The 22,478-nt window shown below is 48.3% G+C and overlaps 1 protein-coding gene and 1 non-coding gene across 2 annotated transcripts in view; both read left to right on the top strand.

Annotated features, from left to right (window-relative positions):
- Nucleotides 1-22,478, top strand: part of LOC126536037 (sushi, von Willebrand factor type A, EGF and pentraxin domain-containing protein 1-like) — a 279,450-nt gene that overhangs the window by 77,963 nt on the left and 179,009 nt on the right. Inside the window, exons 11-12 of the mRNA XM_072287493.1 lie at nucleotides 14,701-14,845; nucleotides 17,164-17,373. Of these exons, the coding sequence (XP_072143594.1) occupies nucleotides 14,701-14,845; nucleotides 17,164-17,373 (355 nt within the window). The remainder of the gene's footprint in view (nucleotides 1-14,700; nucleotides 14,846-17,163; nucleotides 17,374-22,478) is intronic.
- On the top strand, nucleotides 19,146-19,218 carry TRNAL-CAA (transfer RNA leucine (anticodon CAA)). The gene has a single exon. It is a non-coding gene; the product is annotated as a tRNA-Leu (tRNA).

Below are 22,478 nucleotides of genomic sequence, written 5' to 3'. Positions count from 1 at the left end.
CAAAACAGTATGACCATTGCGAAAACTAGCCGGGAATTCAAAGTCCCTAAAGCAGCGGCTGATAAAAGACACGAATGTGGTACCAATATCTTCCCAGAATGTTAGATAAAGCTCAACGGCAGCCGTCCGGCCCTGGGGCCAAGTGACGCTTCATGGAAGATAATGATGCCTTCACCTCATCAGCTGATGGTCGCGCACAAAGACGGTCAGCGACCTCCAGTATAACTTCAGGCAGCCAATAAAGCATTTCTACGTTACCATGATCCATTTGCATAGTCTTACGAGGCAGGTTTTCAAAACGCGGTACATTATCAGCTTGTTTTATGCCCACTGTAGGACGAAGGCCTCTCCCTGCGATCTCCAATTACACCTGTCCTGCGCCAACCGATTCCAACTAGCACCCACAAATTTCCTAATTTCGTCGCACCATCTAGTCTTCTGCTGTCCTCTACTGCCCTTCCCTTCTCTTGGTACCCATTCTGTCACCCTAATGGTCCAACAGTTATCTAATCTGCGCATTACATGACCTGCCCAGCGCAATTTTTTTCTCTTAATATCTATTACAATATCGTCTATACCCGTTTGCTCTCTGATCCAAACCGCTCTCTTTATATCTCTTCCAGTTATGCCTAGCATTCTTCGTACCATCGCTCTTTGCGCGGTCTTTAAGTTGTTCTCAAGCTTCTTTGTCAGCCTCCAAGTAGCACCGGTAAAATGTACTGATTGTATACTTTCCTGTTCAATGATAACGGTAAGCATCCAGCCAGGAGCTCACGATGTCCGCCGTATGCGATCCAACCCATCTTTATTCTTCTGTGAATTTCCTTCTCATGGTCAGGGTTCCCTCTGATTAGTTGACCTAAGTAAACATACTCCTTCACAGACTCTAGAGGCTGACTTGCGATCCTGAACTCTTGTTCCCCTGCCAGGTTATTTATCATTATCTTTGCCTCGGCATATTATCTTCAACCGCACTCTTACACTCTCTCTGTTAAGGTCCTCAATCATTTCTTGTAACTCGTCTGCGTTTTTGCTGAATAGAACAATGTCATCGGCAAACCGAAGGTTGCTGAAGTATTCGCCGTCGTTCTTTACTCCTACGATCTTTACTCCGATGATTAAAGTCGTCGAAGCTATGCTCTTGACAGTGACTTGGGAGTTGAGGCCTCCCATGTGCTGGATGTAGTAGACCTAAGAGAGGCCAACTATTGAGGCCGTCGCGTCGACAACGTGTATTTAGAAGAAGATAGAAGAACATGTAATCGATGCATGTACATCATCTTCCGTTCTTTATTGTCCCCACGCGACTTCCTTCTCGCGTTCGTGGGAGTCGTCCATGCAACAAAACAGTGAGCGCAACTCCCGTTGTGGCCTGAGGTGTGTAGCGGTAGACGCCCAAGTAATCTGTGGCAGCGACGCGAATATCACGCCACTCATATACTGCCATCTGCACAATAGACTTCAGAACTCTGTTGAACCTTTTGACAGGACTGTTTGCTTAGGGGTGGTAGGCAAACGAGAAATAGTGGCGTACACCATGTTCCTTAAGGAGCTCTTCAAGTTCAGCCGAGCCGAACTGCGGTCCATTGTCGGAAACTATCTCATTGGGGTAGCCTTCACGAGCAAATAGTTGTACCAGAAAATTCTTGACCGTCGCTGTAGAAACTTGTCTTGAAAAATTAACTTCCGGCCATTTGCTGCTATAATAAGTGTCACTCGATGGGAGCTTAATGATATCAATACTGATCTTCTCCCAAGGTTTGTCAGGGAAACATACTGGCTGCATAGGTGCTGCAGCTGGCCGCGCAGACTTATCACAAGACTGACAAAAAACACAGGTTTTAAATAGTTGTTCAACGTATTCACCCATTCGAGGCTACCAGTACAACTATCGCAGTCGACTTTTCATACGACTGATCCCCGGATGGGATTCGTGTGAAACTTCCATCAAACGACCACTACGGGTACTAGAAATCACTATCCTGTCACCACAGTAATGTAAGTCGTGTAAAATTGACAGTTCTACACGTAGATGAAAATGTGGCATTAGCGCCGGTTCTAGATCTCTTTTATGAGTCCAGGATGACGAAGTAAAGTCCATAACTCTTGCAATAGTACTGTCAGTTGCACTCGCTGCTTAGAGTTTTGTGTGTGATCGTTAACATCGGGTAAGAAGGCAAACAAACTCATCTTCAACAGCACCCTCATAAGGTTCTCCTTGCAAAGGTAGCCGAGAGAGCCCACCAGCCATCACATTGTCACTTCCCTTGCTGTACTGTGTGGTGTAGTTGTAACGAAGTAGGTGCGCTGACCAACGTGAAATATGCAGAGGGCGATGTCCACTACCTTGACAACAAGGTGACCAGAGCACTGTGGTCAATTCGCAAGACAAAGGTACGAACCCAAAGATAGACGTGCCAGTGTTCACAGGCACAAACTCATGCTAAGGCTTTTAACGTTCGCCTGCAGAATAGAATAGTTCTTGTGGGCTCAATGTGCGGGAGGCGTTTGCCTTCCGCACAAGGGAACTCTGTCGAGTTTCCTTGTTATCTTTTTGCAGCACCACGCCCAGTCCATACCCACAGACATCGTTCGTGACGATGACAGGATGGTTCGGATAAAATAAATGTAGGACATTGCAAGTCGTCAGTAGTGATTTAAAACGGACGAAACTCTGTTCAGCAACTGGCGTCCAAGCAAATGGTTCGCTGGTCCGAAAAATGCGAAACAAACTTGGAGTAAGATCCCGCCAGTCTAAGCAGAGAACGAAGTTCATTTATGTTTGAAGGCACAGGAGCTTCTTTTATCGCTTGAATAGATGAGTTAGTGAAAAAAGTCCGTTGCCATTTACATCCCCCAGAAACGTGTTTTGTGTCGTCAAAAACGCACTTATGGTTTATATTGAGGCCTGCTTTAGAAAGCCGTTGCAAGACGTTGCGGAGATTCCAGAGATGATCTTCTCGAGAACGGCCATAGACAATAATGTCGTCTATGTAAAAAATTACACCTTTGCATCCTTTCAGTGTGCGATGCATCATCTTCTGAAATGATGGTGGAGCAGAAGCCAAGCGGAAGCACACTCTCTTAAAACAAAAGCACATCATGCGTAATAAAGGTTGTCATTTCGCACCTGTCAGGGTCTAGCTCCACTTGGTGGTAAGCAGACGCTAAATCCAGCTTCGAACATTGCTGGGCGCCAGATAAGCTATGAAGCAGCTCTTCTGTCTGTGGCAGTGGAAAGCTATCAACGATTATAGCTTGATTATAGCTCTGACTTGTGCTGAAGTCGCACGCAGGCAGTCAATAGCAATGTCGCTCGGCACAAACCTTGGTCGACCGGCAAATGATTTCTACGCTGCGCGTGCGCCTGTGCGCACGAACCCACCACCTTATCGCCGTCCCGCACCACCTTTCACTAATTCTTGGCGCACCCCGGACCCTATCTGCAACTTCTGTTGCCTACCTGGCCATGTCGCTCGTTTCTGTCATCGTCGTGACTTCTGTACTAGTGTGGCCGAAGAACATCAAGGCTACTTACGTCCTGAGCCACCGCACCCGATCTCCTCCCGCACAACGATGGACACCTGCTGACCGAATCGACTTGGCTACGGCACGTGTCCGTCGCCCTCACCACGTCGCCGTTCACTTCTCCCTGTGGTTCATTGCCTCCCACCCACCCGTTCAAGCGGAAAACTAGTCATCGCAGTTCCGGAGGCAAGAACTGCACTCGTGTCGACAACTTCAAGGCCTCGATTTCTACCTGCGAACGAAATAACCGTGAATATCGAAGGCGTTTCTCTGCAAGCACTCGTCGATACTGGAGCCGATGTGTCTGTTCTTAGTGGAGAACTGGGCCGTAAGGTAAAAAAAAGAGATAACGATTGCGATTTCCGATGTCTCCCTGCATACCGCAGCCGCGCACCACATTCAACATTCAGTGGCATTCGCAGCTCGCCTTGTCATTCAGGACATTTTGTACGTAGCCGAATTTGCCGTTTTTTCACCATGTTCGCACGACCTTATTTTCGGTTGGGACGTTCTTGCTACTAACCATACCGTTGTTGACTGTGCGCGTGCCGAACTTCAGTTGTCGCCGATGTGTGGCGCCTCATCTGACAAGCCACCTTGTCGAGTGGTGTTCGCCACGGACACTGACATTCCTCTTTTGTCTTCTGTTCTTGTACCACTTTCTTGCGGCTATGCGCCCTCTTCAACCGCCCTGTTTGCGCCCTCCGAAGCCCTCAGCTCTCGCAAAACTTCCCCCTCCCTTTTGCGGTTCTCCCAATCGAAAACTCTTGCAGCGCCATTTATGTCACGAATCTGTTTTCTTCCACAGCCACCTTATTCGGTGGCGAATGTGTAGGTCGGCTCGACGATAATGATTCCGTCTACTCTACTAAGCTGCCTGACGGCACGTTAAGTCTTCTCGTCGACAGCCTTACTCCAGTGACCACCGCCAATTCGTCTTGGAGCTGCTCGACCGTTTTCGGATGTCATTCGATCATAAACAATCTTCCTTGGGCCGCGCATCCGCCATCGTTCACCACATTGACACCGGCGCTCATGCACCCCTATGCCAGCGTCCGTACCGAGTTTCTCACGCTGTACGCCGCGTCATTGATGAACAAGTCAACGACATGCTTAATCGTGGCGTTATTCAGCCCTCACACAGCCTTTAGGCTTCCCCAGTTGTCCTGGTGAAGAAAGAGGATGGTAGCATCAGATTTTGTGTGGATTTTAGGCGCCTTAACAAGATAACGAGAAAAGATGTCTATCCGCTGCCCAGAATTGACGACGTTCTCGACTGCTTGCAAGGAGCAGAGTTTTTTTCCTCTTTGGACTTTCGATCTGGGTACTGGCAGGTCTCCATGAGTGAAGCTGACCGTCCCAAGACTGCGTTTATAACCCCCAACGGTCTATATGAGTTTAACGTTATGACCTTCGGCCTTTTTAATGCGCCTGCCACCTTAGAACGTCTCATGGACAACATTCTTAGATACCTCAAATGGCACACGTGTCTTTGCTACCTGGGCGACGTTGTAGTCTTTTCGAAGGACTTTGGCTCCCATCTGACCCACCTCGCAACACTTGCCTTTCATACGTTGGACTGCAGCTTTATTTGACTAAGTACCACTTTACCACCTGCCGTCTTACCATCTTAGGCCATGTTGTCAGCAAGGATGGTGCCCTTCCCGATCCTGCAAATCTTCACCGCCTCGCCGAGTTCCCCAGGCCGTCTACAATGCAAGCACTCCGTAGCTTTATAGGCCTGTGCTCGTACTTTCGCCGATTCGTGCGTAATTTCGCGTCCATAATCGCCCCTTTAACGTAGGTGCTTGCCAACCGCCAAGGCATCTCGGCGTGGTCTACCGCTTGTGAAGACGCGTTCACCGCATTACGCCATCTTTTCACATTTCCACATATTCTACGGCGCTTTCACCCAGACGCCCGTACTGAAATCCACACGGACGCTAGTGGAATGCCCAGAACGGACACGACAGGAACGAAAGGGCAGACCCCATAGCTCGAGGAAGCAACGACCGAGCAGCGGCCAGAACCCTACAGGAACCACTGTCCTCAGTGCGCGACATATTAGAGAATCAGAGGAGGGAGACACGGACCTACGGCCCTCCGCACTCCAAAATAAATAGAAGACAAGCCCAAGACTGGCGTCGCATAGAAACCAATTCATACCCACACATAAACCTCTTACACAACAAGCACCCGACATATTACACGGACACCTGCCCGTGGTGCGGCGCAAAACCCACGCTGGCCCACATGACGTGGGAATGTATGGCTCGGCCAAGCAACGTCAACTCACCTTTTCTAAGCGTCACAGACTACGTATGGTAGTGGGAGGCACTACTCGCAAGCGAGCATCAGGGGAGCCAATTGGCCCTCCTGGAGCCAATTGGCCCTCCTGGAGCGCAAGTGGAGCCCTGGACTGAGGGCCCCACCCAGACCTGCCATAACTCCGATTAACTGATCAATAAAGTTTCTTCAATTCTTGTGTGTCTTAGGACGAGAAAGGATGTGCAAGAAACGCTAGAAGTCAAAAACAAATGTTCAACTTTCACACAAACGATAGGCAAAGGAAAGGAAAGGACAAGAAAACAAAATAGCATCACAAATCAAGCTTCACGCGCTGACAGATGTACGCGACGGCCACTCCAGAGGACAGGGAGTTAAGACAACCAGTCCTACACCAACGTTCGGCGCGTCAAGAGTTCAATACACCATCTCACAGTTCATGTCGTGACAGCTCGCTTGTCGTTGCGAGGTATACGGTGGCCGAGGCGAGTCGAGGCAGAGGTGGAACGGTTGCTGCGTTTGGAACCGTCGCCGGCACGCGGCTGCGCTACCGTATGTGGTGCGTGCCTACGTTGAGGACACCACTGCTATGTCCGGCCGGAACTCGCAAGGACCGTGACGTGGGGTCGACCCACGCGGCCAGCACCTCGGTAGGCCTCGACCAAGAACGGCCCTCAGCAACTGCGCCATGGCAAGAGCCGCTCAGCAGGCTCCCAGTTGATAAAGACAACAGGATTTGCTGTCGCAACTACAGAAATTTCTGTTGTACGACAGAAGTTCCTGACATTTCTGTAGTTGCGACAGACATTTCTGACGCTACGACAGAAATTCTGATGCTGCAACAGAAAGATTCTGTCGCGAAGACCAAAAGTTCCGAAGTCGCAACGGAAACGTTCTGTCGCGACGACAAGAGTTCTGAAGTCGTGACAACAGCTTTCTATCGTGACAGCGACTCTGACGTTACGACAGCAATTCTGACGTCGCAACAGAAACATTCAATCGCGACGGCCAAGAGTCCTGAAGCCGCAACAGAAACGTTCTGTCGCAACAACAAGAAGTTATGAAGTCGCTACAACAACTTTCTATCGCAACAGCGATTCTGACGTTGCAACAGGAACTCTTGGTCGGGACATTACATTTTCAGTCGTGGCATTAGAAATGTGCCACTTTCTGTCGCAGGGACATAAGTTCTGACGCCGTGACAGAAGCGCTTTCCGTCGCTACGCTTTAAAATTGTATGTCAGTTTCGCATTGGTCGTGTACACTGTACTTTCCTCTTGCGCGGTATTCAATCGTGCTTCTCTGAAGCCGACAATGCTGATAGCACCGACACCGGTATTAAAGCCGACGTGGCCAATTGTTATAATTGTGCCGTGACGACGAGGCATCAGCAACGACCTACCGGCCTCCTCAACATCAGCCGCTGATCAAAATGATACCATCTGCGGGAATGGCGGCGTATCCGTTTTGTTTTATTTGGTAAGATGTGGCCCACAGGCCTGTGCCGTTGCATTGACACATTAGTGAATTTCCCAGAAATATTGTATAAGCTTTTGCGCAACGAAAAAGAAGTTTTGGGTTGTTCCACAATGTTGCGTGAAAAGCTGTCTCGCTCGGGTATCATTATTCTGGTACAGCGCTGTCCTGAGAAGCCAGTATGCTGTCAGAATGAACACTCATCCACGAATGTTTATGTAGCTGTTTTGCATTGAACACACGAATTATATGCGCGCTCAAAAGTGGAAAGAGCGAGAGACAACTGCCGAAATGACCAGTAACAACTCTAACAGTGTCCCTGGTCATCATTGTCTATTTCTGAATTTCTTATTTAATATGGATATCGTACAGCGAAATCGATGTTCTAGCACTCCACGATGTACCTGTCGATGGTAACAACAATTTTGCTCTTCTAAAGATGCGGCAGTTGACGCGGTTGAGTGAAAGCGCATCTTGGCTCTTAAAATGCAAATGTAAACATCAACGCAGAGATTCTTACTTTTGGCATAGCCAAAATGTACACTTGGAGACTGTTCGGCGCGGTGCAGTGGTAAGATGCTGCGCTCGGGATCCTATGGTCCCAAGTTCGGATCCCCGGCGGGTAGTTCTTTATATTCTTTTTTGTATTTACAAATTTACCCATAGCTTTAAAGAGGTGTCTGTCAATTTTTGAATAAATATTGATCAAGAACTACGGAACTTTCGACTACCGACAACAGAACGACAGACACCAGAAACAACGTCCCAAAATACGACATACTGAAATTTCCTGTTGTGTTTTTCAAGTGGGCTTCGTCCTTGGTCCCGGAACAGGCCTCCTCATCTGGCCCTTGGTCACTCGGCCGCAGCAGGAACAATGGCAGGAGCTCTTCCCGAGCGTCGCACTCGATCTGCTACCAGCGTCGGTTCGCCGCTCGAGCTCATCGACGCGTTCTTCACCTAGCACTTCTTTTCTTTCGTTCTGTTCTTTTTTTCCTTCCAGCTCCCGTGCCACCTGCCCACAGCTCGCCTTCTTCACTTCGGTTTCCGATTTCGTCAAGCTTGCAATTCTATTGAGTCCACAAGTCGTAGCGTACACGTGAAAAAAAATTATAAAGAGCAATATTGTGTCCTTTCCCCACACTATTACCTCGCTGAAGAAAATTGGTTACAAAAAAAACTTTTAGACAAGCGGCCGAAAGAAGGGCATACGCAAACGACATGCGAGAAAAAAAAAGCATTGGTCACGGGTGTCTGTCGAGTTAAAAAAAAACATACTCAGAAAAAAATACATATATGAGTTCATTTGTAAATAATGAAGCGAAAAGGATGAGAAGTCCAGTCGAACGCGGCTGAGGTAGTCGACACCTGTGTTTTCGGCGCCCTTAATGTATTCAACCACGAAGTCGTATTCGGTTAGCAAGAGACTCCAGCGGAGCACTCGGCTATTCATATGTTTGGCAGAGTTTATGTAAGCAAGAGGCTGGCGGTCAGTTTACAGCACGAAACGCTTGCCGAAGAGGTACACATGAAACTTTTGAATGGCCCACACCAGTGCCAGGGCTTCTCTTCATAGTTGACTAGCGTGTTTCCCGTGCGAGGAGTTTACGGCTGGCATAGGCTACTGAGTGTAGCACCCCGTCGTGACGCTGCAGTAAGACGGCGCCAATACTGCACCAAGATGTGTCCGCGTGCAATATGAAGGGCTCGCGTAAGTCCGGTGATCGTAATACAGGACTAGACGATAGCAGGCGTCGCAACGTTTCAAAAGGTTGTTGATGGCTTTCGTCCCCAGTGACCTTATTAGGACCTCGCTTCTTCGTGAGTTCTGTTGGAGGCGCTGCAACACCAGAATAATTTTGTATGAAACCTCTGTAATCACCCGTTAAGCCAAGAAAGGAGCGAGCTTATTTTTTCGTCTGCGGTCTTTTTGCAACCTGAATCTTCTCTAACGTCACAATCTGTGGTCGGAGAAGATTGTTCCCTACAATATGTCCTAAGAACTTTACCGAAGTAAAGGAAACCTCACTTTTTGAGTGCTTTATGGCAAGATGAGCTGCCCCAACACGTTGGAGGAATTTGGTGAGAGTGGTAATGTGCTCGTCCCAGGTTTGTGCGGCTATTAGAACATCGCCAAATGGTGATATATGTTCAGTATTCCTTCTATCACTCGTCTCATGAGTCGAGTGAACACCGCAGGTGCGGTCTTGATGCCGAAATGCATAAATCTGAATTGGTACAGCCCAGAAGAAGATTGAAACGCGGTGAGAGGCTTAGATGCATCGTGGATAGGCACCTGCCAATACCCTTTTGTGAAATCGAATTTCGAAAAGTAGTGGCTTGGCCCAGTTTGGTAAACATCATGTCCACTCCAGGTATGGGTTCGTTGTCCGTAACTAAAACTCGATTCCGCTGTCTGAAGTTAATGCAAAGCCGCATGCTCCCGTCTTCTTTCTTAACCATGACGATGGGTGCTTGATAAGGGGAGTCGGAGGGTTCAATTATATCATGCGTTAGCATGTCTACGACTTTCTGTTCTACAGCTTCTTGGATGGCAAATGGTATAAGGTACGGACGTAGTACATATACTGGTGTGTCTGTTGTGAGGCGCAACTTGCATTCGACAGCTTGTCTTGCGCAGCACTTCTGAAAACACATCTTGAAACTCTTTCAGGAGATCATTAATCTTTACTGTCTGTTGGTTGCTCAAGTCAGTTCCTACTAACACATTCCTGTATGTTTCCCGTTGGTGTAGAGCAATTAACAAAAGGCATTTATTGCTCTTCTGTGTTGTCCGTCTGCACAGTGACTGCGGCGTGTTGCAGGACGTCAGGTGTGGACTCCCTTTCCTCGTATTTCTTTAGGAGCTTGATATGAAATAGGCTCATTCGACCCCCGAGGTCTATCAAATGGTCATACTCATTACGTTTTTCGACGACTCTGAAAGGCCCTTTTATGTCAGAATCAGCTTGTTTCTACCTGATGGTAGGAGCAGTAATACTTTGTCACCTGTCGATAGCTGTCGAACTCTTCTCTTTTGATCATAATACTTCTTTTGTCTAACTTTTGCCTTCAGTATTTCTTCATGGGCTACCTTGCACGTGTTATGAGGCGCTCCTGGAGCTCTACAACGTATCCATAAGTTCTCTTCATTTCGGCATCTACGTTATCGCCTGTCCACGATTCCTTCAGAATGGACATCGGTCCCCGTATGAATCGACCGTAAAGGAGGTCGAATGGCGAGAGTCCAAGATAAGGTGGAAGCTTGGGCGAGTTGGTGATTTAATATCGACATGTTTGCACCGCGTAAAAGACGAGGATTGAAGGAATAAAGAACACAACACAGGCGCTGACTCCAACTGACCTTTATTTGCGAAATCACCCGAACTATATACATGAGCAAAAGTAATGGAAAAAACAACTTTTGCATTAAGTCACAGATGAACACTTTTTGCATCACAGCCAGACACTTGATTTCGTTTTTTGTGAGGGCACTATACGGCATGCTGATGCAAAGGTCGCCCAGCGGCTGTCTCTTGTCAGCCTCTATGATTTCACGTGTAAGCTGTTCTAGGTGTTTGGAAATGATGGCGCAGTTTTCAAATTCAGGGTCACAGTGGCAGTCTCCGCTGACCACGCCAACTGGAACGGCCATCCCCCCCTTTGTTACGTATGCTTACAATAGCGCCCCTCAGGCTATCACGGGATTCTGTCCCTTCTTTCTTCTTTATGGCCGCGAACCTTCCTCGTTTATGGACGCAATTCTGTTGTAGAGCCCCGACGCTTCCGAAGCTACGACTCTATCCGAAGCCGCCAGTTATGCCGAAGAATGTCGTCAGATCGCTGGCTCACTTACCACGCAGGACCAGGCCACCCAGAAACATGGCCGTGAGGCAAGCTTGAATTTCCTTCATATTCGCCTGGAATGCTGGTATGACTCCGCGTTCCTTCCTCTACTCCTGGCTTTTCTACAAAGTTCAGCTCAAAGTATGACGGCCCTTACGTAGTTCTACAACAGACGCCCCCGGTCAACGACGCCATTGAGCCTATTCAGCCATCTACGGACCAACGGCGTCGCGGACGCGAAATTGTTCATGTCGACTGACTGAAGCCGCACTACGACCCACCCCGGTGCTGCCTGTTCCATAGTTCGCCAGGATGGCTCTTCTTTCGGCGGGAATGATTGTAGTGAGAAATACGGGCGCCAGAAGAAGACGAACACGAAGACGACGGTTGTTGTTGTTGGCGCTCGCACTCGCCCCGCTAGGCCGTTGTCTCTTTCTGTGCATTCATATAAAGCGCCGAGCGCATCTAGCCTTGAACGTGTACTATCAGCATGTACATCATTTTCCTTTCTTTATTGTCCCCAAGTGACTTCGTTCTTGTTCTTCCATATACGACACGACGGTCACAGTCTCGGGACGATTCCCCCTAGGGACAACAACATCGAAGACTTGGGCCTTCGAGAGAGTCCACGACACCATAGGCGCGATGTCGTGAGAAGTGGACGATTCTTACATGATTGATTGATTGATTGATTGATTGATTGATTGATTGAAAACTTTAATATTCCACTGAACTGGGGTGCCCGCCTCTTACCCTACACGCAGGTAGGGGGGGGGGGGGAGGACATGAAACACTCAGGGACGTCGGCAGAAACTTTCCTCCTCTTTCTTAGACGAGCTGTTGTCGTGAAGGATCCCGTCCGGGCAACCAATAAAAATTGCTGATTTAGTCTCACCGCGATGGAAAGCATAGATGAAAAGCGAACATTCCCGTATATATTTAGGTATATGTATATTCCAGGCCTTTATATGTGGCATACGGCATATGCCGGTTATATTGCCACACCGTTTCATCAATAAGGTTGCTCATACCTTGTCTTACATTTTTGACAAAGTTATTCCTCGGAATTTTGAGAATGACAGCCCACGAACAAATGTCATGAAACGAAACATCGACAGCGCATGCGTTTATGTTAAATCTTCTTAGACTTAAATATTAAAAGCGCGAAACGATAACAGAAACCTGAAAATGGTGTAATTTCTTTGGCGTGGCTGCTCTGGCGTGGCGCACGAAGGCGAGAAAGCTCGCCTTCGCGCATGGCGTTCGCCGCCAGCGTTTCCCGGTAAACCGTGCGGTTGCATGAGCTGCAGTTGTCGGGAAGCGTGAGAAGCAGTCAGGGATCTTTCACTGCGATCGCATTCTATTCTTAAAGGCGAAGCATTAAGCGTCCTCGAGGTTTTCCTTTTTTTTTATTTTTGTCAGTTGCCACAGAAACATGCCTAAGCTTCACTGGAGCTGTGAAGGCCACAGTGACACGATATCTATTAGCAACCTTTTTGAATTCATGCGACATGCAAAGGACACAAGGAAAAGCACCTACTTTTTTTGCATTTCCGATCTCACTTCCTGTATTCGCCCGCTCATCATTCTGCTTAATCTGCCTCATTAAGTTTTCTGATAATTTAACAATTAGCTGGGTAGTCTGTTCGGAGATTCTAGCCGTCTAGCTTCCTTGTGCATGAACGAATCCTTGCAGAGTATGCAAACAAAATTTTTTTGAATACTGAGCATAAGCTAGACAAAACAATGACATTCTTTACAACTTTCTAGTGGCCTGATTTAAAGTTTAATGAATGTTTAGATGGCCTTGTCGTATACCTCGGAGAAAAGTCAATATGTGTCAAACTCAAATTATTATAATGAAACTGTAACTGGTACCCTTTTGGTGCATGAAACGTAAAGCGAACGGCTGAGTCGGAATTATTGGATAAATATCTTTAAACTACCCGTTATTTTTCAGTCGCCGATGCTTCAGGGATCACGGAATAATTTTTCAAATACTGCAGCGATAACTAAATAAACATTAAAATTCGCTTAAGATAGGCTCAACGCACGAACCAACACGAATTCCACCTTCTTTAATTAACATGCCGCTATCCCATCCCACTAGCATGGATCGAAGATAGACAGCCAAGAATTCCACGAAACCCTTCACTGAGATCCCAGATTTCTCAGTGAAAGCGTGTTCATTATTGCCATATACGATACAGCTCTTGGCGCTAGGCAATAGCTTGTCGTTACGTGTAGTATAATAGCTTTTCAGCGTATACACATAGTGTACATGGATGTCCACGTTTTCGAGCGACGACAAGCGACGGCCCCAAGCGACAGGTTTTGCCGTCGCGTAGAGTGATTCGTCGCTTTCACTTGTCGAACTTGCCGGCTTTTGGCCAGACAGAAAATCTTGCTTGTCGCCCGGAAGTCTACGCGGCGACTTCCGGTGGGGATAGCGTGACTGCGCAACAACATGGCAGTAAGCAGTGCGCCCTGGTCCGCTCGTTTCGATCAGAATTCTCTCTTCCAACTTGCGCTTTGCCGTGGCAGCAAAAAATAAATACTAATATGGCCATCACTTGGTCTCATCTGAAGGTGAGACCAAAGTATGAACGTTGTCTTGTCAGTATTATTGAGATCAGTTGTTTGTTTTTACGCTGTTAGGGCCGAGACGCCACCAAGAGCTGCAAAAGTGTTTTGAGTTTTGCTCACGAGATGGCGCAGCGCTGTTTTACGCTGCCGGCAAAGAACGGACTTGCATTGGCGATGAAAACATGACAGCTAGCATACTAGTGGATCTAATGCACCTTGCTTAAATCATTGGCCTGGTGGTACCTTTACAAATTCTATAGGTGCGTACAATTTCATTTATTCGGATAAGAATGTAGATGTATCGCTACATTATTTTGCGATGTCGCACCGCTGTGATTGCTGCACTCCGCGACGCGAAAGTGCTTCTCACGCTGCTTGTCGCTGTCGCTTGAATATCACGTGCAGGGCTTCTTATCAGGCCCCCGCGCTTTACCTCACCCCTTGATCTATTTTCGTAGTCTCCAACTTTACTTTCTCTGCTGGTTATGATGGTAGTTAATAGCGCTAAGTGGCCCATAGCGATCTGCCTAATGCCGTCGCCTGACAAGGAGAGGAACAACACCACTGCATCACATGACGTCCTCAGGAGATATTGGTGTGGCACATTAGCGCGCTCTTCGCCCAGCCTCCGCTGCGCTGACAACGAATGTCCAGTGAGCACGTGTTGCTGCACATATAAAGAAGGGCATCCACACACAAACGAGCAGAAATAACGCAAGTTTTCATTACACCATCGTCTTTTATGCCTTTGTCAGCTTAAATTAACATAGAATGAATACAATGCAGACGGTGTTCGCACGCGAAATCAGTTCGCGAGAATGGACGTAGTATTGCAGCACGTTGTGAGGTGGTGATCAATGACAGATCACTTGAACAATCAAAATATTGTCCATCTGTGAGCAAGTCGACTCTAGATTCTCAGTGGAATTTAAATTAATGTCCGCACAAAATTATTTCATGATTGTTCTCTCTGTTCAGGACTACGGGCCCGGAGAGCTGCAGGTTGTCAAGGACAGAGAACCAGGCAGCGCTTTCAGCTGGGGACCACCAAGCACTGTCACATACCATGCGACAGACGCATCCGAGAACACCGCGACCTGCTCATTCCAAGTTATCGTGAAACGTGAGAGAATATGCAACACTTCGTGCGTGAACAGTTATTCAAGAGTTTGAGCATGTCTGGTATTCCGGTAAACGCAAGCGCACTGGGCTTTTCACCGGATGAGCGGATGGACAAACGTGAACGGCCGGCACGATGCAGCCACCTGGTGGCGCAGACCTCGACAAGGCAAACACAGTGAATATTGCAGTAACGAAGTATCTTACTTTGCTACTGGCGCAAATTTTCATGAGAAACACGATTACGCCGCTGCCAAAAATTTACACCAGCAGCTAAGTAGAATATACTTGGTAATTGCAATATTGGCTCCGTGTTTGTCCGGTTGAGCTCTGCCCCTGAAGCTGGCTGCACTGTGCGGTGTCGCAGAAAATCCGGTGTAGAAGCCGCGGGCGTCGCTTGGCGAGCAATCATTTTTCAACCACAACCGCGCAGGCCCTCCACGTGGCGCACACCTTGTCTTACATTCTTTACAAAGTCATTCCTCGGAATTTTGAGAATGACAGCTCATAAACAGATGTCATGAAAGAAAGGCCCGACAGCGCATGCCTGTTATGATTTTGTGACATGGCCACGCCTCGACCATGCCCCGACGCAGCCGGCATTAGTGGCGTGCGTCTCAACTACGTCCTGACGTGGCTGGCGTGCCGGACAGCAGCAGCCGCAGCAGCGCACAACAGCAGCAGCAATGGGAAACTCGAAGGGAGAGGCAAAGAAAACCTGGCTTTAATATGTTCGAGCCTGTGCAAGTTGTTGGGCTTTGCCTGGCGGGCGATTTACTAGATAGCAGAACGTGCGGCTGTGGAGCGAGCATGGCGAGCGGCAGCCGCTCGCTCTACCTTTCGCGTTGCCAGGCGCCCGCAGACGCTGTCACGCCGACGGCGAAGCCCATGGTCGTCGACGACGACGAATACTATGCAACGCGCTTCAGGTACCCGTCGGACGACGACTGCGACATTCCCCGAATTAGGAGTTGGAGTTCGCCTACGAAACCGATGAAGAAATGTAGTCTCAACACCACAGTGCCGCTCTGAAAAGCACTGTCATCGCTCGGCAAAGTGGTGTCGTCGTGCTTAATAGTTGTGTCATCGGCAAAGAACACTCAATGCAATGTGCGCGAAACACTAATGAGAACTCCGCAAAATAAAACAGCTGAGAGATCGGAATATGGTCGGTTTGTTGTCTTGCGTTGCTGCGACCTCATAAGCAGCAAAACTGCACTGGGAAACTTAGCTTTGCTGCACTAAACACAGCAACATTTCGCTGCAACACTAAACTTTGCGACATAACTCAGCGACAATGCTCTCGCATTTGCACATCATAAGAATCGCTTAGGTGCCCCCCATAGTTTCAACAGCGAATATGTTAAGGCCTTGTTCTCCCAGAATCGTGTCCGTGTGTAGACACAAACTCCCCATACGTGGCCCGATCCCGAATATCGTGAAATGCCAGGCCCACCCGCGGCGGAGGTGAAGCAGGCGTTAAGCACCTCCCATACGTGGGCCGATACCGAAGATAGTGCAATGCCAGGCCAATCCGCGGCGGAGTTGACGGAGGCGTTAATCACATACGTGGGCCGATCCCGAAGATTATGCAATGCATGGTCGACCCGCGGCGGACATGCAGTTCGCCATTAAAGAGCACACATACACAGCTTCGCTGGTCATCCTTCTTCATAGAGTGGGAGAGCAGTGTTTTTTATTCCTGCCTTACAAAGTATACAGTACTAAACTAAAATCAAACCGATCCAATCAATTTTCATTGCATATGGCGATGTTCACAGTCAAATTGTGGTGTATACTATTAAGTCGTCGTCGGGTCAGCGGCTATCTGTATTGGTAGGTAGGTTATGTTTAATTTTTTCCTCCGTAACTACAAATACTAACAGAGGGCCAATTTGTATTTTGTCAATAGTAGATTATTTTCCAGATGCTCTCAGTGGCTGTGTACTCTCTGTGGTGACACCTCGATTAAATACCGCATCGCTCTCTTTCCTTCCTTTCTCGCTTCTAACAAGTGTGCAAGCGCAGAAATGATATGCCACATTTAGTGTTCATGTGCTTCGTGTTGTCCTGGTTAGCTCATATGGTAAGAGCAACCGCCCCGGAAAGGCAGCGGTCTCGGCTTCTATCCCCCGGACCAGGACGACGTCAACTGCGAAGCTTTCGTCCTCAGCCGTATGTTGTACGGCAGGGTGGGATACAATATCTCCCTCTAACTCACATGATTTAGCGTAATATATCGAATGCATTATTTGGAAACTCTCCAGCGTATTTTCCAAGGGGCAGCTCTTATTCATTACTGTATTTCTCTTACGTTTGCAGCTTACAAGTGCCCTTATGTTGCACCGCCGAAACACGGTTTCGTGACGTGCGACTCTGAGACTGAGCGTCAATTCTGCAGTGTTTACTGCGATCAAGGCTACGAGTTCGTCTTCAAGCCAGACGCCCTCTATCGATGCAAGCAGACAAAGCAGGGAGGACACTGGAGCACTTTCTCGAAAAATCACAGATTCCCGTGGCCAGATTGTGCTGGTACGAGCTTCCCTTCCAATCGGCGGATACCGAGCTGCTTAAGTTTTCGTAATTTTTGCGCACGACTTAACGTACGAGCAACAAACGAGCCTGCTGTAAGAAGTTGTGCAATTGCTCGATGGTTGCTTCGAAGCCGCACTCTCCCTGCAGGATTACTTCGAGAGGAATGGAAAGGACGAATTACCAGCGGCACCTAAGAATTATCTTTTGGTTTCCTATTCTTTATGCTCAATTCTGCATTGTTTAAGCGCCGTATTGTTTTGCTTTGTTTGCCTGAATAACAGGACAAACAAATTTTTCGATTATGGAGGAAACCTTTTGGGCTATTTTGAGACGTAGCACCCTTGAAACAAAGAAGGAAAAACAACTTGTAGAAGGCCTTGTTTCAATAATGTATTACGTTACTTCCCATAACGTACCTTCTAGCAAAGTAATCAGTGATTAAAGGAATATTCAAGATATTACTGCGGGTGATGCTTTAGGAACCTGCATGGTAGAGTCAGACCGGCATGTGTGTTGCAAAAAGGCGAAAAGGGTATTTTCTTCAGCGAAATACTACGTTATCCAATGAATGTTGCCACCAAGAACTTTTGTGATTTCAATCGCCAGTGAAGTGTTCTCTATTTATTATACTCAGGCCCTTACAGCCATGGTACGTGACCAAAGTGTAGCCACAAAATATGTATAGATATGTATATGAACGAGAAGGAACGAACGCGAGGGGCCCGATTTTAGTAAGTATGACAAGCCAACAAACAAGCTTTTGTTTAATATGACAAGCCAACAAACAAAGACACCAAGGACAGGATATGGGAAATTACTTGTATTTATTAATTGAACTCAAGAAATGACAAATTCATTCAAATGGAAGTGCATGAACCAATAACTGACCGCAGTCGGGATACGCACCCACGTCTTCGCATTAAGCGTGCGATGCTCTGACCAATGGAGTGCCGTTTTCCCATCCGCTTTCTTGGTTGTCTATGTTTACCTACTTGAACTAATCCTGGTAGTCTCAAATCCGGCAGCATTGATGTGTTCTGGTACGATGTGTGCGTTTATTGACCAGTTGCTTTCACCCAAAAAGTTCACGTACGCAGGTTACGCCTGAGGCAGAAACGATGTTCCACATCCGCTGACAAGGCGTAGCGCTGGATAACACTCCCGGGGCTAATTCTAGTAGATAAACATAAATACCATACAAAGTGGAATAAAAATGGGGGCACCGTAGCCCAATTGGTACGAGTATCGCGCGCGCAATACGTAGACGTGGGTTCGTAACCCACCTGCAGCCAGTTGTTTTCTCACCCGTTTTCATTTCAATTAATTTCGCATTTCTGATGTTCAATTAATAAAGAGAAGTAATGTCGCCTATGCATCCCCTGGTGTCCTTGTTTGTTAGCTCCTTATATATATATATATATATATATATATATATATATATATATATATATATATATATATATATATATATATATATAAACGAGAAGAAAGGGGGTTAACCGAGGGGCCCTCGGTTAACCCCCTTTCTTCTCGTTTATTACATAACGAGGATCTCGAATCCGGCAACATTGATAACATTGATGCCTTCAGGTAGCACATGTGGGTTTATTGACCAGTTGCCTTCACCCAAAAAGATCACGTTCTCGTGACGCCTGCGGCAACAAGGACGTTCCACGTCCGCCGCCAAGGTCTGAGTGGTGGCGCTGGCTAACACTCCCGGGGTTCTACTAGTACACATAAATACCCAAGAAAGTGGATGGGGAAACAGCGCCGCGGTAGCTCAATTGGTAGAGCATCGCACGCAAAATGCGAAGGTTGCGGGTTCGGTTCCCACCTGCGGCAAGTTGTCTTTTCATCCACTTTAATTTCCATTAACTTATCGTTTCTTCATTTCATTTATTAAGCACAAGTAATTTCCCCTATGTTGTCCTTGGTGTCAGTGCTTCTCGGCTTCTCATGATGTATTGCCACCTGCAGTAGTGAGCACAGCGCAAGAGACGAGGCAAGTAGAGCAAAACGGAAGAAGCGCGCGGGCTACTGCCGCCCGCTCGATAGCCAGGGCACACCGCCGCGTGTTTCGAGAGCCAGCTGTCTGCATTAAACGTCGCGAGTCCTCTTTGAAGACGCGTGACAAAGTGGTGGAGTTGCGGGGTATTTCTAACTCATGCCGCAGACCCGTCTTGGAAGCGGAACCGCCAACGCAGCACCAATCGAGACTCCCGTCCATCAGGCCAGCTGTAGGATCAGGGGACTGCCTCCGAAAGACAACAAAGCGATTGCAACCACCTCAACTGGTATGGATAGCACGATGACGACCAGCTACACACTTCAGAACCCACGGGTTCCAAAGTCCTCCCATGGCGACGTGTTCGAAGACGTCGAAAACTGGATCGCTGACTTTGAGCGCGTGGCCGAGTACAACGAATGGGACGACACGACTAAACTTAGAAACTTGTATTTTTGCCTGGAGCATGGCGCGCGTACGTGCTTTCAAAACCGTGAGTGCCAACTGAGGCCGTGGCGTGAGTTCCGCCGTCAGCTCCTAAACACCTGTGCCAGTGCTGATCGCCGCGAACAAGCAGAACGCGTGATACAGGCCCGCGTCCAGCTTCCCAATGAAAGTGTCACCACGTTCATCGTAGACATGACGCGCCTCTTCAGACGAGCAGAGCCAGGAATGAGCGCTGACTAGAAGCTGCGTCACCTAATGCGAGGAGTGAAGGAGCAGCTCTTCCCTGGTCTTGTGCGGAGCCCTCCGAAGACTGTCGCCGAATTTTATCTGAGGCTGTCAGTACGGAGAAGATGCTTCAGTATATTAGAGGTTGGATTGCGCAACATTATGACAAGACACACCGAAAAGGAACACACAGCACAGAGCGCTTCAGCATCGATCGAACCACTACGAGCGACAAGTAGACGCGACTTCTCATTCTCATATTTTCACAGCCACTGGAGGCAACGACGACAACCTCTGAGAGAGAGAGAGAAAACTATTTTGTCCATTAAGGGTTTAGCGTTCGGTCTTCGTCTTCATTGCTGCAGACGCTTGACCTTCTTAGCAGGGTTGGGCCCCTAGTCCAGGGCTCCACTGAGCCGCGCTGCTTCGCTTGCGTGCAGCACCATTGCCCTCTGGGCGGCGAGCTCGCAGCTGGTGAGGAGGCTCTCCCACTGCTCCGCACTCGGGGTTTTGTGTTGGTGGAATGTGTAGTTACGTTTACACTCCCAGGTTATGTGGTAAAGCGTGGGGGTGGCCGCGCACCACGGGCAAGTGTTCCTAAATTGTGTAGAATACATCTTGCTAAGTATATGTAAGTTAGAGAAGGTTCCCGTTTGCAGCCTCCGCCAACTAGCTGCTTCTTGCTGTGTTAAGGCTTTGTGTGGCGGGGAGTATCTAATTCTATTGCCTCTGTGGTAATTTAGTAACTCCGAATAGCCGATCTCCACGGTGAAGTGCTGTCCCAGGGCGTGTGGCCGCTCGACTCGGTACGTCATCTCGCGAGCCAAGCTATCTGCCCTTTCATTTCCTTCTATCCCCGTGTGTGCCGGAATCCAGATTAGCTTGTGGGTTGCGGTGTGTCTGAGGTGTTCTGCCTTGCGGAGGATAGCTAAGGCAGCCCTGCAGATTCTATCCTTTGTGTAGTTCCTGCATGTCTATTTTGAATCCGTTAAAATGGCCATTGAATTGTCTTTTCGATAGCTCTCAACCGCTGCCAACGCAAGAGCGACTTCCTCCGTTTCCACTATCCTGTCGCTACGTGTAGTTGCGCAGGTGATTAGCTTGCCTGCGTTATCAACCACTACCGAAGCTGCCTTAATAGAATTAGTGTGTCTATTCCATGGATACAGTGTTGCATCCGTGAAAACCGTGTTTTCTAGCTTGGCTAAATGCCTTTCCACATAGTCTGCCCGCGCCTGCCTTCTGGCCGCGTGGAGATTTGGATCCATGTTTTTCGGAATGGGATTGACCTGCAGGGTCTTACGGATCTCGTCGGGTATATTGGCGGATCGATCGAGATGCCTCCTTGGGTCGCGACCTAACCTTGTCAGGAGCGCTCTTCCCGTAGCCGTGTCTGAGTCGGTGAAACTGTGTTCCAAGCTGTGCTTCTGCCAGTTCGGCGAAGGTGTTGCTAATCCCTAGCTGTAGCAGCTTGTCGTTCGGTGTGTTTCTTGGTAGGTGAAGTGCCGTCTTGTAGGCCTTCCGCAGGATTGTCTCTGCTTGTTCCGTTTCGCTCCTGATCATGAGGTGGTATGGCAGCGAGTAGATTACCCTGCTGACTATGAGGCTTCTGACGAGCTTTAGCGTGTCGTCTTCTTTCATCCCATGCCTTCGGTGGGAGACTGGTTATCATTCTCCCTACCTGTTCAGCCGACTTGCTGAGCAGGCTGAGTGTGTGGCTGCATTTCCTGCTTGCTTGTAGCCACATTCCCAGGACTCTTATCATGTTCCTCTCTTGGATGTATTGCCCATCCAGTTTCACCTCGAGTGGTGCATCAGTGGGGTGTCTTCCTACCCTCAGTAGCTCAGACTTCTCTGTAGAGCAGGCTAGTCCTCTTTCCTTCACGTATCTTTCTACGCAGTTTGCTACTTGTTGTAGCTTCTCCTGTTTCTCTCCCAGGGATTCATGGTTCACCCAGACCGTGAGGTCGTCTGCGTACATCGCGTTCTGGATGCTCTGGATTCTGCTGAGTCTCTCTGCTAGGCCGATCATCACCACATTAAAGAGTATGGGCGAGATGACCGAGCCTTGGGGTGTGCCTTTGCTTGGGGTGGTGAAGACATCACTCCTCAACTCCCCTAGTCCCACTGTGGCCGTTCTGTTGGTCAGGAAGTCTTTGACATAGTCACGGATTCTTCTCCCGCAGTTGGTGTTATTTAGCCCCTCTATTATAGCGGCGTGGCTGACGTTGTCAAAAGAACCTTTTATATCAAGTGCCATGACTACGTTTTCTCCATTCTTGAACATTGTCTCCAGGACCTCTTCTTTAAGTTGCAGAAGCACGTCCTGCGTCGAGAGGTTCTCCCTGTTAGCCGAACATGGTGTCTGGGTAGAGCCTCTTGTTTTCTAGGTGTTGCTAGATGCGTTTCGTGACGATCCTCTCGT

The sequence above is a fragment of the Dermacentor andersoni genome, chromosome 4 (assembly GCF_023375885.2).
Source record: "Dermacentor andersoni chromosome 4, qqDerAnde1_hic_scaffold, whole genome shotgun sequence".
Classification (NCBI taxonomy): domain Eukaryota; kingdom Metazoa; phylum Arthropoda; class Arachnida; order Ixodida; family Ixodidae; genus Dermacentor; species Dermacentor andersoni.
This window is presented reverse-complemented; position numbering and strand designations above follow the sequence as displayed.